We start from the raw sequence: 20,061 nt of genomic DNA on the forward strand, positions 1-20,061 counted from the left end.
CAAAAACCTTTAAAGAATAATAGAGATTTTAAAAAATGTAGCTTAAATTTGTTTGCCACTGCTGAAATTCTACATCTGGCTAATGTTTATGACATTGAAGAATTAACTCTGTGGCTTATCAACTAGTGAACCAACCAGCCAGTTAGATGCTATAAATATAAAATTAATACAAGGAAGTTTAGGGAAGGAACTCAATAGTATTTGGAGGCAATTAGGACAGGCTTTGTATAGAAAGTAGTCTTTGCACTGAGTCTTGGATGAAGTAAGGAATTTTGTGTGGTAGATGGTGAGTACATTCTATGCATGGGGAACAGCCAGTAAAAAGTAAAGAGAAAAGAGGTAAAACATTCTTTTATGTGAGAAGAGCAGAAAGAAAGTCAGTTTTGATGGACCACAGAGTGTGAGAAGGGATGTACAATGAGTCTGGAAAGGTAGTTTGGGGCCAGATTGTAAAGGCCCTCAAAAGCCAAAAAAGGGCATTTATTTGATTCTGGAGACAAGAGGGAGCCAATCAAGTTTAGTGAATAATGGAGTGACGTGGTCATTTGGCAGCTGTGTGGAGGATACATTAGGGAGGGGAGAGAATTAAAGCAGGATTATCAATTAGAAGGCTATTATAACAGTACAGGCAAGAGGTGGTGAGAGTCTAAACTTAACTGGTGACTATGTGAGTAGTGAAATGAGATTGATGCAAGAAATGGTGTTTAACTAGATTTGGCAACTGGCTGAATATAAAGGGCAAGGGAGAATGAAGAGTCAAGGGTAAGAAGAAGATTTGGAATCTGAGAAACTGCAAGGATGGTGGTACTCTCAACAGAATTAGGGAAGTCTGGAGGAGTAGTGGGTTTTTGAGGAAAGCATAATGAGTTCTGTTTTGGGGAGGTCTAATTTGAGATGTCTATGTGATGTCTAGTTTGAAACATCCAATATATAATGCAGAACTGGAGCTCAGGAGAGGGATTGGGCTGTGTCCCAAAAGTCTTAGTGCAGCTGTAAGCTGTAATCATTTCAGAAGAAAATGCTACAACTTACAAGAATACCATTTGAAAGTTTAGTTATTTTAATTTATTTAACACTTGTGTACTTGTGAATTTTGAATAATAATTTTTAAATTTTAATTTTAATAAGATGGGACACTCTCATTATGTGTGTTTTCAGATTTTTCTTATAAGTTTGTAACACTTATACTTCTGAAGGTACTAAAGCTTCAAATTGCATTATGACTTTTGGGACATCATGATAATTAAACCTATGGAAAGGAAATAGGTAATTATTAAATATATGCTATTTGCCCGCTTAAGACTTTTATAAAAATTATCTCACTTTATCCTCTTTAATAACCCTGGGAGTTAGGTGACATTATGCTCCTTTTATAATTGAGGCAGACAGAGGTGAAGTGGCTTATCCAGGATCACACAGCTTGGAAGTGTCTGAGGCCACATTTGAACTCAGGACTTCCTGACTTGATATGTAACACTCTATCTATTGTGCCACCAGCTGCCATGTGAGTTGATAAGGCCGCAAGTGAACATAAAGAGACAAGAAAACCTATAAAAGGAGCCCTGCAGCACATGGCATACCCATAGTTAAAGGGTGTGATACAGATGGTGACAGGATAAATTAGGGCCTCTCACTACAGTAATTGAAATTAGAGTTCCTTGAGCTCCAACAGTTTAAAAATGAGAATTCTTGATCAATTTCTCCCATCCATTTTAATTCCTTCATTTGACAGTAAATGCCTCCCCAAAGGAATACTTTTGTGACAATTAAAGTGTCTGCACTAGAAAGGGAAACTGCAAAAGACTTATGTCCAAGGGAGATTTATTAAAGGATGTTCTTTACAATGGGCCAGAAGTGGGAGTGAGATATGGGTGACAGGCTAGTGATTCCTCAATATTGCAATTATGTGTCAACTCCAGAGATGGCTTCCCAGCTTTCCCTTTTTGTATAAGAAACACTCCATTTCTATTATAGATTTTCTCTCATTTTCAGGAGTTTCAAGGTGTTATCTGCTACCTCCATTTTCAGATCTATTCTCTGGGATCTTTGAGTAAAGTAATTGGTTAAGAAGGCTGAAAGTATGAGAGTACGGGATTAGAATGGTCACTGGTTTGCCCAAGGTTAACTAACAGAGGGGACAAGGATGGTGAAGTGAGATCAATAGTATAAAATGCTGCAGACAGGCCTAGAAGGGTGGAGAACGAGAAAAGATGACCAGATTGTTTTCCTTGAGGAAGCCAAGAAAGATAGGATTTCACCGATCATTAAAGAGTAACTGAGACAAAACCACTTCTGACGTTCTCTCTAGTAGTCACAGGCCTTATACCTGTCTAATTATACTGCTTTTTGGGGAGTCTCAAGGTAGCCAGAAAACTATGTCTGAGTAAGTATAAAACTTTTGGAGCCCATGGTAAGCTATGAAAAATCCTCTATTTTCTTCCTCATTTGAGCAGATGAAATAAAAAGATTCCACAGTGAGAAGGCTTATCAGTCTCTGTTGGCATAGAACACGATAAACTGTACTGCCTTGTACGTTAGCTAACAGTGTGGAGCTCTTTTCTGTAGGCTTCATCTCAAGATTCCTGCAAAGGGTACAATCCGTTCAGAACTGAAAAGTGCCCTCCCTATGGAAGTGCTTGGCAGAGCATGAACCTTTTTGTCCTCAACCCAGAAAAAAGTACAAAAAGAGCAAGTCTAGGAACAAATAAAGGAACAAGTCTTGGATTTCACCCAGAAACAGTGAAATAGGCTGACACACACCAACAAAACAAGAGCCGTGAGGACCTCAGTTGGTATATTAGCTATGTTGCACTGTTACTGATGTGCAAAAGCCAAACTCCAAACTCCAAGGTAACAAACATAATGCATACAAACACAGATATCCACCAACTGATGTAAACTACTGCTTGGGAGAAGTAGAGGGAAGGAATTCTAATACTTTTGAAGTCCTTCTCTTCTCACCTTTTCGAAGCTCTTAAGAATAACTTCATACACAAGTTCAGCATTGGGCTCAATGCCAAATTCAGGTTTCCCAGCCTCTCCAAAGCCATATCTGAAATGGAAAACAGAAACTAGGCCTTTAAAGGAATCAGTGTACTTTTGGGTACCTCATTCAGCCTTCTAAAGCATCACCTTAGTAAACAGTTATCATTACATCAGAGACAAACCAGATGTTGACTAGGAAACAACTGGATGAGTTACTGTTATTTCACTTTCACACTGAGAAGGAATGCATGACCTTCTCTACTTCGGAGAGCTTACTCAATATGATTTTAAATGCTGTTATATTCTTTTAATTACAGTGGCATTTACCTTTTCTTTAACAAAGAATAGCTCTCCTTGTGGGATAAGTCTTTTATGAGTTTTATCAAAAGGGATGCTAGAGCAAAACAGAACCACTGTTACAGCTTGACTGGTATTTGGCAGAGATATTTTTAAAGTCTTTAACAAGAAAGTGTAGCTTTCAAAGAATGTCACTTTCAACTGGATCAATGAAAACATGGCTCATATTTCAGAAAGGGAAACATGTCCTTGTATTTCTTCAAGTTTTTTTTAATGGGAATCACAGATAATACAAATAACTAAAGCTGCAAGCTTTGGAGGAGATTTCTGTCCTCTTTATTTATTTGAACTGACACATTTTAACACAACAGACATTTCCCAACAAAGATAGAAACAAACCCTCCTACAAAGCATATTTCCTATAAAGTTACATAAAACTGCCTAATCCTGTTATTGCTACTCAACTCTCGATCCTCTTCAAAATATATCTCGTCACTGTAACGTCAATGGTCTCCTTACTTGGAGGTTACCATATAAGTTGGGAAAAACTTCTCAAGCTATACTGGTGGCATCTATGATTACTGTTACTAAAATGACAAAGGGTAATAAGACACAAAAAATGTTTTCCTAAGAGACTCTGTAGGTCTCCAATAGTTTTAAGCTTAGAAGTGCTAATGGATCAACTCGTGATGGGAAAAATGTAGGCAAAAATGAGTCATCTCCTGGTTGCTGCCTTTAGATCCAGGAAGTACATACTTTCTTACAGAGGCCCAATATTAGAAAGGGTGGCACATGTTCAAGTGGGTAGTAAATCAACTACGGGGATCCCACCACCACTGTACTATATTTAGAGAAAGGAGGAAGAAAATGACAGATGCTAGATGAGTAGAGGCAACAGCAGCCTGTTCCAGGTTCTTCTGCCAATGGCTGTATGGGAGAAAGGAAAAAAAATACCCTATTCTGTTAGTCCTGCCTATGAAAACAAGCAAACAATCCAGAAAATTATTATTAATAATAATAATTTACATTTATATAGCACTACGAGGCTTCAGAAATGAACAATAGGGATTCCTCATTTTACAGATGAGGGAACTGAAGCACAGAAAGATTAAGTGTTTTGACCATTCACACAACCTGGAAATGTCAAAGGTGGGATTCAAACCCAAATCTCTCTTGACTCCAAGTTTAATACTCTTTTCCACTACATATCACCTTGTTACTCTAATTAAATGAGATCAGAACTTGGAATTTGGATGAAGATAATATCAAACTTATTAACTAATTACAAACTTAAATTGTTTTAACTACCAATATCAATTTAAGTTGAGAATAGCCTCAAGCTCAAGAGAATGAGTATGGTTTTATATTTCAGATGATCTTATTGTATGTGCTGGTCAGGAATGCCACTTACCGTGGTCCAAGATACAAAACACAATGTTCTTCTCTCTGCATTTTCTCTAGGGCCTTGTCAATTCCTATGGGAATGTCATGGTCTTCCCCTTCTCCAACAACAAACACTACATCCCTGCAATCAAATGTCCTGTTGCCACAAGAGCCTTTCAGGTGGACTGAAAGAAAAGAGAGAGAGGTCATTAAAGTACCTCAAGAAAGTGAGCAAAAAGCAGCACATTTTCCTCCTCAGTACATTTTTTTTCTTTTTTAAAGGATTGATTTTCCCTATACTGTCCAGGCTGGAAGGACAGGGCTGCTAATGGATCTGATCTCACCACTGATCGGCACAGAAGCTTTGATCTGCTCCATTTCCAACACCTGGAGCTTATCACAAATTGGTAGATTTAGTGCAGCATCTGACTGGTTTTGCTCAGAACTACCAAGCTCAAGAGATCCACCAACCCTCAGCTTCCCTGGTTTAAAGGCATATGCCTACTCACTGGCTTCTTCTTTGTTTAAGATAAATATTTAATAAATCTTTTCAAATTCCACTTTCCCTAAATATGAAGTTGGGACTATTACCACTGTTTTTCCTGTTTCAAGTTCAGAGTTTTATGAATTGATAATTAAATTGGGAAGGTAAAAAAGCAAATTGAAAATGGGCTAAAAATTGACTCATTTCGTGACTGGGGACAACTCATTCAATCTTGATGTCTTCACTAGGAAAAAGATGGTTGATAATATTCTGTTATTGAAACAATAACTATAAAAGTGACTCTGGGTTCTGACTGGTCATCATTTTACCTAGTCTTAGCCCTTGAAACCACTCCTTGGACACCTCTAGACCATGTCATTAAGAACCTTTCCTTCCTGTTTTCAACTATAGCTTTGAAAGCAATAATCAAATTAACATTACCATTCTTAGCAACAGATTGCCCTATTACTCCAATCAATATTTGCAATTCTTCCTCTATCCAAAACACTTCCCTTTAAATGTTGCCTTTCTCTTATTATAATGTAAGTTTCTTGAAGGCTGAGACTCTCTTGCTTGCTGGTAACTCCAGCATTTATCAAAATGTTTGAAATACAGTAAGTACCTAATAATTTTTTTTATTCATTCAGCTGGGTATAATTTTTTTTTCCTTAACTGATATCTGTCTTAGGAAAAATGTCTGCTTCCAAAATACAATACCCTGATTAACCTTTCCCTATAGGGCTTCTAAGACTAGATCTATATAAGGCCAATTTTTATATTTTTGGACCTTGAAAAACCACCTACTTCTATCCTGTTGTCCTCTGAGCCAAATTCTAATTTTTCATTACTGTGAGAAAAACAAAGTCCTCAAATACTAATCTATTTCAAACATACCCCACTTATGATAACATGCTCTCTTTGGTTCTACGCAACTCTAAACTTCTTCGATTTCATGATCTAGCCATCTAATTCCCAAGAAAGATCAGGAAACAGATTTAAAGTCAATGTTGCTAAGAAACACTGAACTCACCCTGTTAAACACACTAACAATTTTTTCATCCCTGGTGTAGAAGTGGAGTGAACCTGATTTTGTAGGTTAATGATCCAACCAGTTTCTTAAAGGATCAGCCCAGGAATGGGACTAAACTAGACCTCTCAGGGCTCCTCTGATCGAGAGACTTAACTAAGATGGTTTAGCTGGAGTGGAACAGTAACTGGGCTGGCTTTTAAGAGGGTGAGGAAACTGGTGTGCGTGCGTGCGTGCGTGCGTGTGTGTGTGTGTTATTGGCACATAAGCAAACATCATGTACCCTATTCAACACCTTAAAAAATGGATAATGTCATTTACTTGTCACCTTCAAAATGGTCCAGTTTTAGTAAATTTAATAAACCTAAGTAATTCAAAAATTCATATTGAAAAGGCTGGAATTAGAGAACACATATTTTAGAAGAATACGGTTTGATCAGAATCCATGCGCTGGGCTTGGAGTCTGGAAAACCAGGATTCAAATCCCATCTCTGATACTTTTTAATTGTGTGAGCCTGGGCAAGTCACAACTGCTTTATGCTTCATGCCTTATGCGCTCTGGGACTTGTTTACTAAGTCACGAGACTGTAGGTGAAAGGAGTTCTCTAGGCTGACAAAATGACACATTCTTCCTACAGTGTATTTTTTAAAAATTGTTTCTAAACTTAAATACCAACAAAGGAGCATTTTCATACACACAGAACACAAAAAAAGGATTCCAGATGAAATAATTTCTTTTGCATTACTATTTCTAACATGTACCCTCTCCTGACCTCCTCCCTTCCAATCAAAAACAGAATAAAAGAAAAAATGCTTTTTACCAAATAAGCATGGCTGTCCATACAATGCTGGTGATTTGAGCAAATCCAAAAATGTATGTCTCTGCACCTTGTGTCTATTCTGTCTCTATCAGGAGTTGAGTGGGCCTTCATGGTCACTGTGCTGTTTAACAGTTCTTAAGTCATTCAAAGTTGGTTTTTTCTTTACATTGTTTTTGCTGTCCTTGTATCAATTGTTTTCCTGGTTTTGCTTATTTCACTCTGTGTTAATTCATACAACCCAAGATTCTCTGAAATCAGTCCTTCTTGTTATTTCTTATGGTGCGATAATAGTTCACTGCATTCATATACCGCAATTTGGTTAACTACTCCCCAGCTGTCTAAGGGGCAACATAAGGCACTCCTCTTACATTCTTTGGCATCCCTTTGTAAATCCCTGTTTCAGGATCAGGAAGCTTGTTTGTTTCTGTGATATCCTTGTGTTTCCTTGTTTTATCTTCCCTCTCTTCTATGCCCATTTGTTTCTCTGCTGATTTTGATGCATTCTTACATCAGATTCCGCATGTATCTATATGTTCCACCCTTCTTTGACCATTTCACATAAAAGTTTTGATCTCAAGTCCCTTCCCCCAGCTTTTCCTCCACGTGTGTGCTCCTTATCCTGCTTTTTATTTGCTCCAATGAGAAAACAGCAAGTTCCAATCTCTTTTCTTCCTCTTTACTCTAGTGTACTTCTCTTTTCCTCCCACCCTCCCTTTTCTTTTTCCTCTTCAAACCCTTGAATAGAACCAATTTACTCTTAAAACCTTTATTTTGCTTGTTTAGCTCCCTCAATACCCTGTGAAGATGTTAAGGTTCTGAAGGGATACTATTTCTACCCCCCCCCCCCCATTAGAATGTTGTCACTTTATCATCATATAGTTCCTTCCAATTGCTCAAACAAATTTATCTTCCTAGGTTTTTCTTGCCTTTGTATTTCAAAGTTCTTACTCAACTCTGGTCTTTTCATCAAGAATGCTTGAAAGTCCTCTATCCCATTTAAAAGTCTATTCTTAACCCTGTAAGACTATACTTAGCTTTGCAGGGTAAGTCATTTTTCATGTAAGACTGTATCTTTTGCCTTTTGGAATATTATATTCTAAATCTCCTTTAATTTCTAGTAGTAGCTGCCAGGTCTTATGTTATCCTTACTGGAGTTCCTTGGTACTTGAACTGCTTCTTTCTGGATGTTTATAAGAATTTTTCTTTGACCTGGGAGCTATGGATTTTGGCTACAACATTTCTGGGATTTCTTCCTCTTGGCATCCCTTTCAGGAGATAATCAGTACATCCTTTCTATCTTTATTTTTGTCCTCTGGTGTTAATAGATCTGGGAAGTTTTTAATCATTTCTTGAAACATACCATCCAGATCTTTTTTAAAATGGTTTTCAGGGAGTTCAGGTATTCTTAAACTATCCCTCAACCTGTTTTCAAGGTTGGTTTTGATATTAAATACCTCACATTTTCTTTTATTTTTTCAATCTTGATTTTGTTCTAATGTTTCTTGCTATCTCCTCTTGTCAGTGATTTCTGTATGGTTTATTGTAGTTTTTGGAGTTCATTTCTTGGGTAAGGTTTACCACTGCCTCTTCTAAGCTAAGTATTCTCCTTCCAATTCTTATCTCTTCCTTCATTTCTTCTTTCATGTAGTCATTGTGGAAAATTTATTTTTTTCTCTTTGGGTTTCTGCTTACATGTGTTGTAGAATTATTCAGTTTTTCTTTTGGGTGATCTCTAGATTTGCAATAATTTTGATAATGGTTAGTGTTTTCTTTGATTTCCTCATCTCTCCTGAACTGGGGCTTTGTGTCAGGGTCAGGCTCCATCTCCTGCTGGGCTTTTGGGTGCAGTAGTCAACCTTGTTTGGTCTTCCCCTGGGCTCTGTTACTTTCCTCTGCCTCCTGGGGTTGGCCCTCCATGAATTTTGTGGTTGGGAACACTGTATCTTCAGGGCTCTTTCTCTGGAGTCTCAGGACAGACTGTTAGGGACCTCAAAGTTCGTGGGAGCAGGAGTGTCTTGGTTTGAGCCCCGTGGCACCATGCTGGTTGGCACAGCACTGTCTGCTGGTCCCTACATGCAGCTACTCCTCCTAAGGGCTTTGTCAGGGGAAATCACCGTTCTTGCTGTGTCTAGACTCAGAATTTTATACGCACTGCCTTTTCGCCAGTATTGTCGATGCAAAATTGGATGGAGGAGTTCTCTTTCCTATTACCTATGGGATTCCAGCTGACTTTTATGCAGTTCTCACTGGATTTCTTCATCATTATTTACTCTTACGTGAACTTCAAGGTTTTGCTACTGTAGGTATTACAGAAGCGGGCTGTCTGCCTCCTGTTCAGGTAGCCGTCTTAGAAGAAAACTGGTTAGATTACTTTCAGGTTCTTACTGTAACAAACTGGTTTAAAATGACCTTAGGATGTCAGTATGTCTAGACTTTATAAGAAGCCCTGGGTTCGAATTTCAGTTCAACTGCCTACTACCTGTGTGATCACAGTCATTTAATGATACTTGTACTGCCCTGCCTCAGAAGGTTGTTGAAGAGAAAGCATTATTAAATTGGTAGAACTGAAACTCATCTGGGGATGTGGAATCAAAGGACCTCAGTTTAAATCCTAGCACTGCTGTGGTATATGAAGGTAATGGAATACTATTGTGCCATAAGAAATGGGGATGATACGGACTTCGTAACAACCTGGAAAAACCTACACGACATAATGCTGAGTGAGCGGAGCAGAGCCAGGAGAACATTGTACACAACCACAGATATATGGATTCTGTGAGGACCAACCCTGACATACTTCGCTCTTCTCAGCAACGTCAGGTGCAAGGACAACTCCAGGAGACTCATGATGGAGAATGCTATCTTCATCCAGAGAAAGAACTGTGAAGTTTGAATACAGATTGAGGCGCACTACATGCTCGCCTTTTTTCTTCTCTTTTGTTTTTGTTTATGGGTTTTTTTTTTGGTTCTGTCTCTTCTTTCTCATGATTCATTCCATTGGTCATAATTCTTCTCCACAACTTGACTAGTGTATAAATTAATTCAATGTGAAGTTATACATGGTGGTTATATGAGATTCCATGCCGTCTTGGGGAGGGAGGGGGTAGGGAGGGGAGAAAATCTGGAACTCAAAATTATGTAGAACTGTGTGTGGTAAACTAAAAACAAATTTAAATAAAAAAAAATCCTAGCACTGCCACTTAGCTGGGTGGTCTTGGGCAAGTCACTTGGCCTCTCAGCCTCAGTTTTCTTATTTATAAAATGGGAGAGTTTGATTAGATTATCTCCATCACCCTTTTCCTGTTCTAGATCTTAGAGTCCTATAAGCCTGAATTATTGTTACAATCCCTGACCATATCCTTGTCTTGCTGCCGCTACTGCCGTTCTATCCTCCAGCTTACATCTCTAGAGACCACGCCTTAGAGAAGCTGTGCCACTCAGCCCTGACCTCCATGGGAACATGGATCCGTATCTTTATAAACCATCTATTTTCCTCCCTTCTGCCCTTCCACCAGGATCTGCAAGTAATCAAGGCAACACTCCTATTGCCTCTGGAAAGGCCTTACCAACTGACCACTCATTTCGAAGACTTCTCAGCTCACTACTCCCCTAGAATGTCCTTGAAGGCAGCTTTTGAATCTGGTGGCTGACACACAATAAATGCTTTTTTCATTATTAATTCTAATGAATTGATGCTTTCCAAGTACTTGAGGAAAAAGTTTGCTTTCCTAAATACTTTGAACATTTAAAACAACAACTTCTTTTTAGACTATAATATGGCACTATTTTTGAAGAAAGAATTTGCTAAGGGTAAATGAATTTCAGTTAATTAAGCTAATGGAAACTGAATTTATGAGGCCTCACATCCTCAGATTACAAACAATACTTCCTCTTCTTGCTTGCTGACGGCATTATTACCTTCTCCCCAAACAGCATCTTTAGAGTGGGAGGAAGCTACAAACACACATTCACTGCAGCTTATACAATTGATCATGTCTGAAAGCTTCCAAACAGAAAATCTAGGGATTTTAACAATGATTCCTATCCATACATCAGGTTCTTAGTCCCTTTTCCAGGCTGATGCTACTTCTCACTTCATCAATAACACTAGATAGCATTTGTACAGACTTTAAGGCCTGCAAAGCACTTTACAAACACCTCATTTTATCCTCACAATGACCCTAGGCCTAAGTAGATGCTATCATCCCCATTCTGTAGGTGAGGAAACTGAGGCATTAAAAATGTTATGTGCATATGTAAAATTACACAATCATATTATACGTACATGTACACATAGACATGTTCTCTAAACGTTATAAGCCATCCATCCATATATTCAGTAAAGATATTAGCTACAAATAAATGACAAAAGAAGGGAAAAGAAAAAGGTTTTTAAAAATAAGGTGGAATATAATATTTTCATGTGGTTGGTGTGCTAGTCTCTTCCTGCATGCAGAGTACGCTTCCTGCCTGAAGGGGATCAAAGGCACGTCACATCTCAAGATGGTCTGGTTACCTGGCCCCTTCCTACCAGCAAGGGATCTAAAGAAATGCCGTTCCATAGCATGCAGGTCTCCTGACTTGGCCTGTCCTGGAAAAAGGGGATCAGAGAGATGCTATTCTATCAAGGGCTGGTCTCTTCCTACCTGCAGGGGACCTTTCCTGACTACAGAGGATTCTTCCTGTGTGATACAGACTGGGAGATGCCATTTCTTCCTGCTCCCTCTACCTGCTTCCAGGACAGAAACACAATTCCTTCAGCTCCTCCTACTGGTCTCCTTGCCTAAATTTTCTTAATACCCTAAGGACAAATCCTTACTTATGGTCAAAACCTTCCTGAGCCCATTCAGCAAAAATTAACTAATTTCTACCCAGTCATATCCTCCCCATCCCAGTGATCCTGAACACCCTGCTGTCTTTATACAAAACCTGTTCTTCATCCTCCCTTGCCCACTCCGTTATTCCCACAAGCCTCAACGCAGCCCCCCTAATGTTGCATTCTAAAGTGATTCACTCCTTTGACTGTGTTTTCTGGAATAGATGCTCTGTATGTAACAACTTTGCTTTCATCTTAAATCTTTTCCTTCCTCACTCCTTTCATCTTCTGACTCTCACTGAGCCCTAGTTCGCTCTTGATAACAATCTCCCTGGCCACCCTCTCCAGCTCTGGTTGTGCCCCCTGCTCTACCTCCATCACTCAGGTGCCTCTTCTCCTTTGAGGTTCCTCATTTTGGTCCCTTAGTGAACCAGTTCGACTCTATGCTGTCCTTGAAGACCTTGGCCCTTACTGTACTGCTGGTCCATCCGCTGTCTTTGCTGCTATATGTATGCTACAGAACACAAAGCTAGAGAAAATCCTAAAAACAAGCTGAATGGATCCTCTATAAATGTGTGCTACACAACCACAGCTGGCCCCCACTGCAGTAAAGCAATCCTTTTACACCTCCCTAACTTACTATGGCACTCATCATAGCAACCTTTCCAAACCTTTTCATCCCATCTCAAATCTTTCGTGGCTCCTTCTCCCAGCTGAGACTCTTGCCTTTTATTTCACTGACAAAAACTGAGTCCATTCACTGAGAGCATCCTCTTCTTCCCTTCTCAACTCACATCTCCCAGAAGCCCTCTGTCACAATCCATCCTGTATTCTTCACCAGATTGTTTAGGCAACACCCTCTATTACCTTCATTCTCACTTATCTACTGCTGCTTTCCTGCTTCCTATAAACATGCCCATATCTGGGGCAGCTGGGTGGTGCAGTGAGTACAGCACCGGCCCTGAAGTCAGGAGGACCTGAGTTCAAATCCAGCCTCAGATACTCGACACATGTACTAGCTGTGTGACCTTGGGCAAGTCACTTAACCCCAATTGCCCTGCCCCCCGCCCAAAAAAAACCAAACGCCCATATCTTCCCATCCTCACTTGATCAATCCATCATCCCTAGCTATTGTCCCACATCTCTCCTTCCTTTTATGGATAAACTCCTTGAGAAGGCCAACTGGAATAGGTGCCTCCTCTTCTTTTCCTCTTAATCTCTTCTCTCTCTACAGTCTGACTTCTGAGTCCATCATTCTACCAAAACTGCTCTCTCCAAAGTTCTTTTCTACAAAAATCTCTTTGACACTGTCCATCATTTTCTTGACACTACTTTCTAGGTTTTCATGGGGCTACTCCTTCCTGGTTCACCTCCTACCAATATAACCACTCCTTCTCAGTCTTCTCTGATGGATCTTCATCCAGGTCATGCCCACTAACCCTGGGTGAAGTTCCACGGGGTCCGTCCTAGGCCCTCTTCTCTTCTCCCTTTATACTATTTCACTTGGTGATCTCATTAGCTCCAATGGATTTAATTATTATCTTTGTACTGATGATTCTCAAATCTACTTATCCAGCCTTTTGGCCGACCTCCAGTCTCCCATCTCCAACTGCATATTCGACATCTAAAACTGGATTTTCCATATCCTAACCTCAACATATCTGTATTGGTAATTAAGGAGGGACTTTTTTTTTTTTTTTACTGTTTTCTCTTTTTGAATGCTAAAATAATCAAGTGCCTTTGATTAAGTCTTACTAGGTGCGAAGCCCCAGGCCCACACCCTTTTGCTGATTAGGTATGAAGCCTTTGGGCCCTAAGAAGGGTATATAAACTCAGAGGTTAGCATTTTGTTTGGGGCTCTCACTCACTGGAAGAGTGTCTTGTGATTTGACTGGAAGAGTGTCTTGTGATTTTACTAGATGAGTCTCTGGGAGATTCTGGGCAGCCTTTGTTAAGAGCCCCCCACCCCCACCCCCCTGGCTTTGGAAAACCTAGATGTTGGTGCTTCTCTGGTAACTATATATATTGTGATTTGGTTAGACAGAAATGTTGATCTGTTTATATTGTCTCTGTCTGTAATTTCTGTTTCTATTTGCTCTGAAATTCAGGGTGCTGGCTTTTCCCCCAAACTAAATGAATGATATATGTATGTTTGATTAAAGTGAGATTGTTAACCCCTTAAAGTTGCTTTCCTTAGAAAAGCAGATCAAAGAACCTGTGCTGGCAGTTCTTGTTGCTGGTCTAGTTGGGTCTTACACCCCCCCACAGCAGCTGCTAGCAGCATTGTTATTCAAATGTCCCCAAATGGAACTCATTATCTTTCCCCCCAAACCTTCCTATTACTGTTGAGGGCATCCCCATCTTCTCAGACACCCAGGCTGGCACCTAGGTGTCATCCCTGACTCCTCATTCTGTTGCTGAGGTCTGCTGATTTTGATCTCTCTCTTCTTTCCCCTGACACTCTAACTACCCTCATTCAGGCCCCTATCACTTCATGCCTGGTTTATCTCCCTGTCACAAGCCTCCCCCTGGCTGCCAAAGTGACTTTCCTAAAGCACAGATCTGCCCATGTCATGCTGCCCCTCAATAAACTCCAGTGGCTCCCTATCACCTCTCTTTTGCATTCGAAGCCATCCGTAGCTTGCCCCATACCTTTCCTACCTCCCTACTGTACTCTGTGACACAGTGACACTGGCCTGCTTGCTGTTCTTCAAACCAGACACTCTATCTCACGGCCCCAGCACTTCCCCCCTGACCCACCTCTTTCTCCTGGTTTCCATATCTCAAGTTTGTTAAGATGGGGGTCTCAGTGCAAATTCCACTTTGTATAAGAAGCTTTTCTTGAATCTCCTTAATTCTAATGTCTTCCCTCTGTTGATTATTTCCAACTTATCCTGTGTGTACTTTGTACATAGCTGTTTGCGTGTTGTCTCTTGCATGAAAACAAACCCCTTGAGAGTGGGAACTTTCTTTTCCCTTTCTTTGTATCCTTAGCACTTGGCATAGTGGTTGACACATAGTAGGTTCTTAACAAATGCTTATTGATGGACAATTACCAAAATTCTCTGAAATAAACAAAATAAAGCTACATATAATAAAGTCATAAAATAAAGTCAGACACTAATGAAGTCATTGTTACAGGCAGAACTAAGAAAATAAAAAAATCTCTTTGTGATTAATTTCTCTCAATTAATTGTCAGGACTAATCTAGTGTTCATAGCTTCCTAAAGTGAAAAAGTAAAAACCTGATAAAAGCTTATACAAACAGACACCACAGAGACAGTTTCTAAAACCAACTGATACATACTGAGCAGATCTGGCATTTCTGACGTGGACCTGAACTACTCTTTCAAGGTTATAATATTTAAATTGAAATTTCTATCTATGACAATGAATTTAAAAACATCTATACCAGGCATATAACCCAAGGAAGTCAAAGACATTAACAGAAGTCTAATACACAGTCAATTCTGCTGTAATATTTGTCTTAAAAATGTGTGTTTTTCTAATAGCAGTCATCTTTGTGAGTCTGGCCCTGAGGAAACTGAGGCCAGACAGAATAACAGTGCAAGGCCATAGACTCAATCATTATTTACTGTAGTTTTCTTAGCCATTTAGCTTTATAAACCTGCTGCCATTTTTATAAAGTTCCTATCTTTTTAAAATGATGAAGTATTTGAGTGTTGTGCTCCTAGCCTCATTTTTCCCACAAGCCCTGAGGTTTTTATTGCATAGCATGGTATGGTGATTTTTAGGAATGCATATGCTGTGTCATAGCAGAACTGACTGTATAACAAAAATACTCAATGCAGCCGTCTTAATGCTGGTTAGCTAGCAGTCAGTCAGCAAACATTTAAGTACCTGTTATGTGCAAGGTACTGCACTAAGTGCAAGAAATAAAAAAAAGTCAAAGTCAAAGAACTGGTTCCCATCAACTATTGGATAGTTGAGCAAACTGAGGTATGACAATGTTGTTGCTTTCCAGTTGTTGTCCCACTCTTCAAGACCCCTTGGACCATAGCATGCCAGGGCCCTCCTATCCTCCACTGTCTCCTGAAGTCTGTCCAAGCTCATGTTCATTGCTTCCATTACAGTATCTATCTGTGTCACCCTCAATATAATGTGGTATTATTGTGAAGAAGGAAATACTGAATCTTGAGAATTAAAGAAATAGGGAAAGGTCTGCATGAACTGATTTTGAGTTAAAAAAAACCAGAACTACAAGAATATACACAATGCTACAACAATCTAAGTGGAGAGATCGTTAAAAAGAAACCAAACAGTAACTGAAAAAAAAAACAATGATGAAACATATCTCTCTCTTCTCATGTCACAGAGATGGAGGACTACTAGGACAGAATACTGTATACGTTTATTCTTTGTATAAATACTATGTTAGGGTTGCTGCTTATTTTTTTTTTCCTTTCTTAATAAGGGAGGTTTCAATTTGGGAGGAAAAAGGAGGAATTGACTATGATATAAATGAATATGACATAAAAACGAAAATGCATCAATGATACTGTTTTTTTTAAATTGAGCATTGACAGTGTCTGTAATGTCAAGGCCAGAAGAAGGGAAGGCAGCATAGTGCAGAAAATAAAAGCACTGGACTTAAGATTACACCTTAGGCATTTCCTTGTATTACTAGTGTAATACAAGGAAAATTAGGAACCCCAGAGAAACCCCTAGCTACTGACAAGCACCCCCAGAAAGAATGGACTCAGATATCTTTGGCATTTAGCAAACCCCCTGGGACTCCATGACTCCACCAAGGAATGTCAGTAGATAGGACCATCCCACTGAAGGATAACCTGGCAGACCCTGTCTAGCAGATATCCCTGGGGCTCCGTGACTCCACCAAGGAATGTAAATGAGATTATCCCACTAGTACGATAACCTGACTGAATCTTTTGATCAGCCAGGACCTTTGTTCCTGTTCCCCCATTCTGTACCCCCATATCCTATATAAGCCAAGCCACCACCCCAACACATCGCCATTGATTTGTGGTGCCGTACCCCAATGGCCGCCGGCTAATACATTCTCCACTTAAAACTTATACTCTGTGGTGTGTCTTGCTCGCTTCTGGTACAACACTAGCTGTATTAGACAAGTAGCACAGTTTTCCCGGTCTGCTGCAAAGTGCTTGGTCAGGCTCTGACCCACTGACTCTGCATCTAGAATAGCAAAGGATACCAAATGTTGACTGATTTCTGACCTTAGGACACTGCTGTACAAACACTCATCACTACCATCAGAGACTGTCTATTGCTAGTCTTGTTCCAAGATTTCCATCCTCACAAATGCTACCCAAAGAACTGCAGCAGCTCTGGTTTCAGAGGACACATGATTATTCACTTTTGACGTTTCTTCTAGTCTGAATACTTGTTTTAATAAATATTTAATAATCATCATCACGAATCACCAGGAACTCAGCCTCTGTGGTACTTAAGATCAGATGGTAAATTTGGCCAACCTTACTTGTGGGAGTGAATGATCCATGATATACCCAGAGAAAATAAAAACATACAACAGGGAGCTTCAAAGTTATTATTCTTAAGTAGAGAACAGATACTTTTTTTCTTCAAAAAGGCAAGTCCCATACCCCATAGCCCTCACATTTAAATTCTACTCCAAACTACATATATCTTAAAGAAAAAAGTCTTCTTCCAACTGTTCCCAAATCCCCATAAATTCAAATGGACCCAAATTATTCGATTTTGTATGGATAATCCAGGAGTAACTGCATCAAAGAAGTTCAGTTTGCTTACAAAACATCACTTAAACTGGAGTCCTGACTTATTGTTCTCTCACTGCCTAAAGCGATTTGGTTTCGAAGAGCACAGAACACCCTGTTCTGTATGTGGCTGGCACATGAACTGGATGTGCAGACAGCAATTTGTACTTCTATTAAAATGAGGGGCTTGGGGGAGGGAAGGAAAGGAGTGGCAATAACAAAAACTGGAATGCAAGAATCCAAATTCTGTACAGCTTGTCTTAGGAAGAAAGACTGTGAAAGGGGCTCCATAACTCAAAAAACCACTAAAGAACCACTAAAGATGTACATTAGTTCTGGTAAGTGTATATTTCTTCCCTTCTAATTATTGTGGTGAATGTCCAGTATCTTTGCATTCATTCCCAAGTCACAGGGACTTGAATAGGAATGTTATAGAATGGCTTTGCTACTGGTTATCTGGCCTGAGGTCATCATAGACTATTCCCATTCAGTCAGGGTTTGCCATACTGCCTTATTTATGCCAAACATGTTTCTTTTTGCCTCTATTTCATACCTAACAAGGCTTCTTGCCAATACACTTAAGAGATAGGAAGACATTTAATGTCTATTACTTCTCTGAAAGGACAATAACCAGAGCAAACAGAGAATTTCTATGGCAGACATGACGATTAGAATTCGAATTGCTCCCATCAGGCATGGGGGTAAGTAAACCAGGCCATCCTGAACTGATCCTGCCTTGGTCTCTATGCCCCAACTCATTCTGCATTATCTGATGCTACATTAACACCTCTCCAATCCCATTTATGAAGGATAACTCTGTAAATCCATTTGTCACTGAATCAAACTAGTCAAAAGAGTGACTTCTGTCCTTTGTCCTGAATAGGTCATATAAATACTTCAAAGGCATAAATTAACACCACTGCTGCCACATTTGCTTGAATGCACATGCGTTCTTAACCATTTTTTGTGTCCTGGATCCCTTTGGCAATCTGGTGAAGCCTATAGACAGACCTTTTCTTTTTTTTTCAGGAAATTATTCTTAAATGCGTAAAATAAAGTATATAAGATTACAAAGGAAACCAATTATATTGAAATGGTTATCAAAAGTTCATGGATCTCATGTTAAGAACTCCTGAGCTAGAAGAAAAAACTGCTAACTCCACTAAAGCTAAGAAAAGAAAAAAGCTCTGAGCTCTGTGGGAGGAGAAAGCCATAGTTACTTAGTGGAACCCAGTTTCCTTGAATCAACTAAAATGGAAACTCTTCTCAGGTAGGGGCTTGGTGTCAGACACTTACTAGCTGTGTGACCCTGGACAAGTCACTTAACCTAGTTTTGCTTCAGTTTCCTCAACTGTAAAGTGGAAATAAATAACAGCACTTATCTCGCAGGGTTATTGGGGGGACCAAACGAGATAATATTTGGAAAACCCTTGTTTGCTTGACAAACAGTATGCCCTTAAAATCACTTTTCCTCCCATTCTCCCCTAATATTTATATTGCTGGCCTATACAGATATTTAAATAGTCGCTAACTGACCAAATGGCAGGCCTCCACATTTACTGTGAAAGGTAAATATGTACTTCAGATTCCATATCAGTTTATCTTCCTCAATCTTAACTGGAATTTTTATATTATATTTGTTACTGTTTTAAAATGTAAGTCAATGGCTAGAGTTTCAAGAAAAAAATTAATTCGTGTGTGTTGCAGAATTTAACAGGTATTGGGGTCCTAGTTGATAGTTTTTTTTAAGGAAAAGTGCTGCCTAAACTTACACTAAATGAGTGAAGAAAAACACTGTCCAGCACAGGCCAAGTGCTACGCTATTTACCTTGACATTAGACATACTCTGTATAGCAGAGTAAATAAAAATCTAATAGCCCTCTAAATTTCTGTATTGGTTATACAATTTCCCTGTTTGAAAAAAAAAAGCATTATGAAATGCAGTGTACTCTGTATTCAAATGCTGCTGAAAAGATTAGTTTGCAAGAGTGGTGGTAAGCTCCATAACTTTGTGGGCTTTAGCTCTTCATGGCCTCTAGATGTCCAAACAGTCAAATCAGAGGGCGTAAGAGACTGAAAGACAAGGGAAATCATATAGGAAATAATTAGAGTTGAAGGCCACTCAGGTTTTTCTGATGTCAAGTTTCAGAATCAGAGTGGGGGCACTGCTGCCAAGTGTACAAGAGTGGTACAAGGAATCACGTGGAATCTCGAAGCTGAAAGGGACCTCAGGCGTCATCTGGTCCAATTTATACTTAACAAGAAACCCTATTATAGAATGATCAACAAATGGTCAGCTAACCAGTACTTCAAGACCTATGATGAAAAAGAAATACTATGTCCTAAAGGCATCTGTTAGGGTGTTTGTACTTCTATCAAGCCAAAATCTTCAGTGCATCTATCTATCTCCAGAGGCAACCAGGAGTTTGGTTCCTCTTTAGTTTGAGGGGTTTCCAAATATCGGAAGAAAGCTATTATGTCTCCACTAAGTCATAACTTTTCAGTCATGATTT

The 20,061-nt window shown here is 39.4% G+C and overlaps 1 protein-coding gene across 8 annotated transcripts in view; it reads right to left on the reverse strand.

Annotated features, from left to right (window-relative positions):
* The window catches only part of FKBP5 (FKBP prolyl isomerase 5), a 164,430-nt gene that overhangs the window by 17,308 nt on the left and 127,061 nt on the right, over positions 1–20,061 (reverse strand). For all 8 annotated transcript variants that reach the window (XM_036768672.1, XM_036768673.1, XM_036768675.1 and 5 more), the window contains exons 7-8: positions 4,694–4,850; positions 2,962–3,052 (exon numbers count right to left, since the gene is read on the reverse strand). In XM_036768672.1, coding sequence (XP_036624567.1) covers positions 2,962–3,052; positions 4,694–4,850 — 248 coding nt within the window. The remainder of the gene's footprint in view (positions 1–2,961; positions 3,053–4,693; positions 4,851–20,061) is intronic.

This window comes from Trichosurus vulpecula, chromosome 7 (genome assembly GCF_011100635.1).
Source record: "Trichosurus vulpecula isolate mTriVul1 chromosome 7, mTriVul1.pri, whole genome shotgun sequence".
NCBI lineage: Eukaryota > Metazoa > Chordata > Mammalia > Diprotodontia > Phalangeridae > Trichosurus > Trichosurus vulpecula.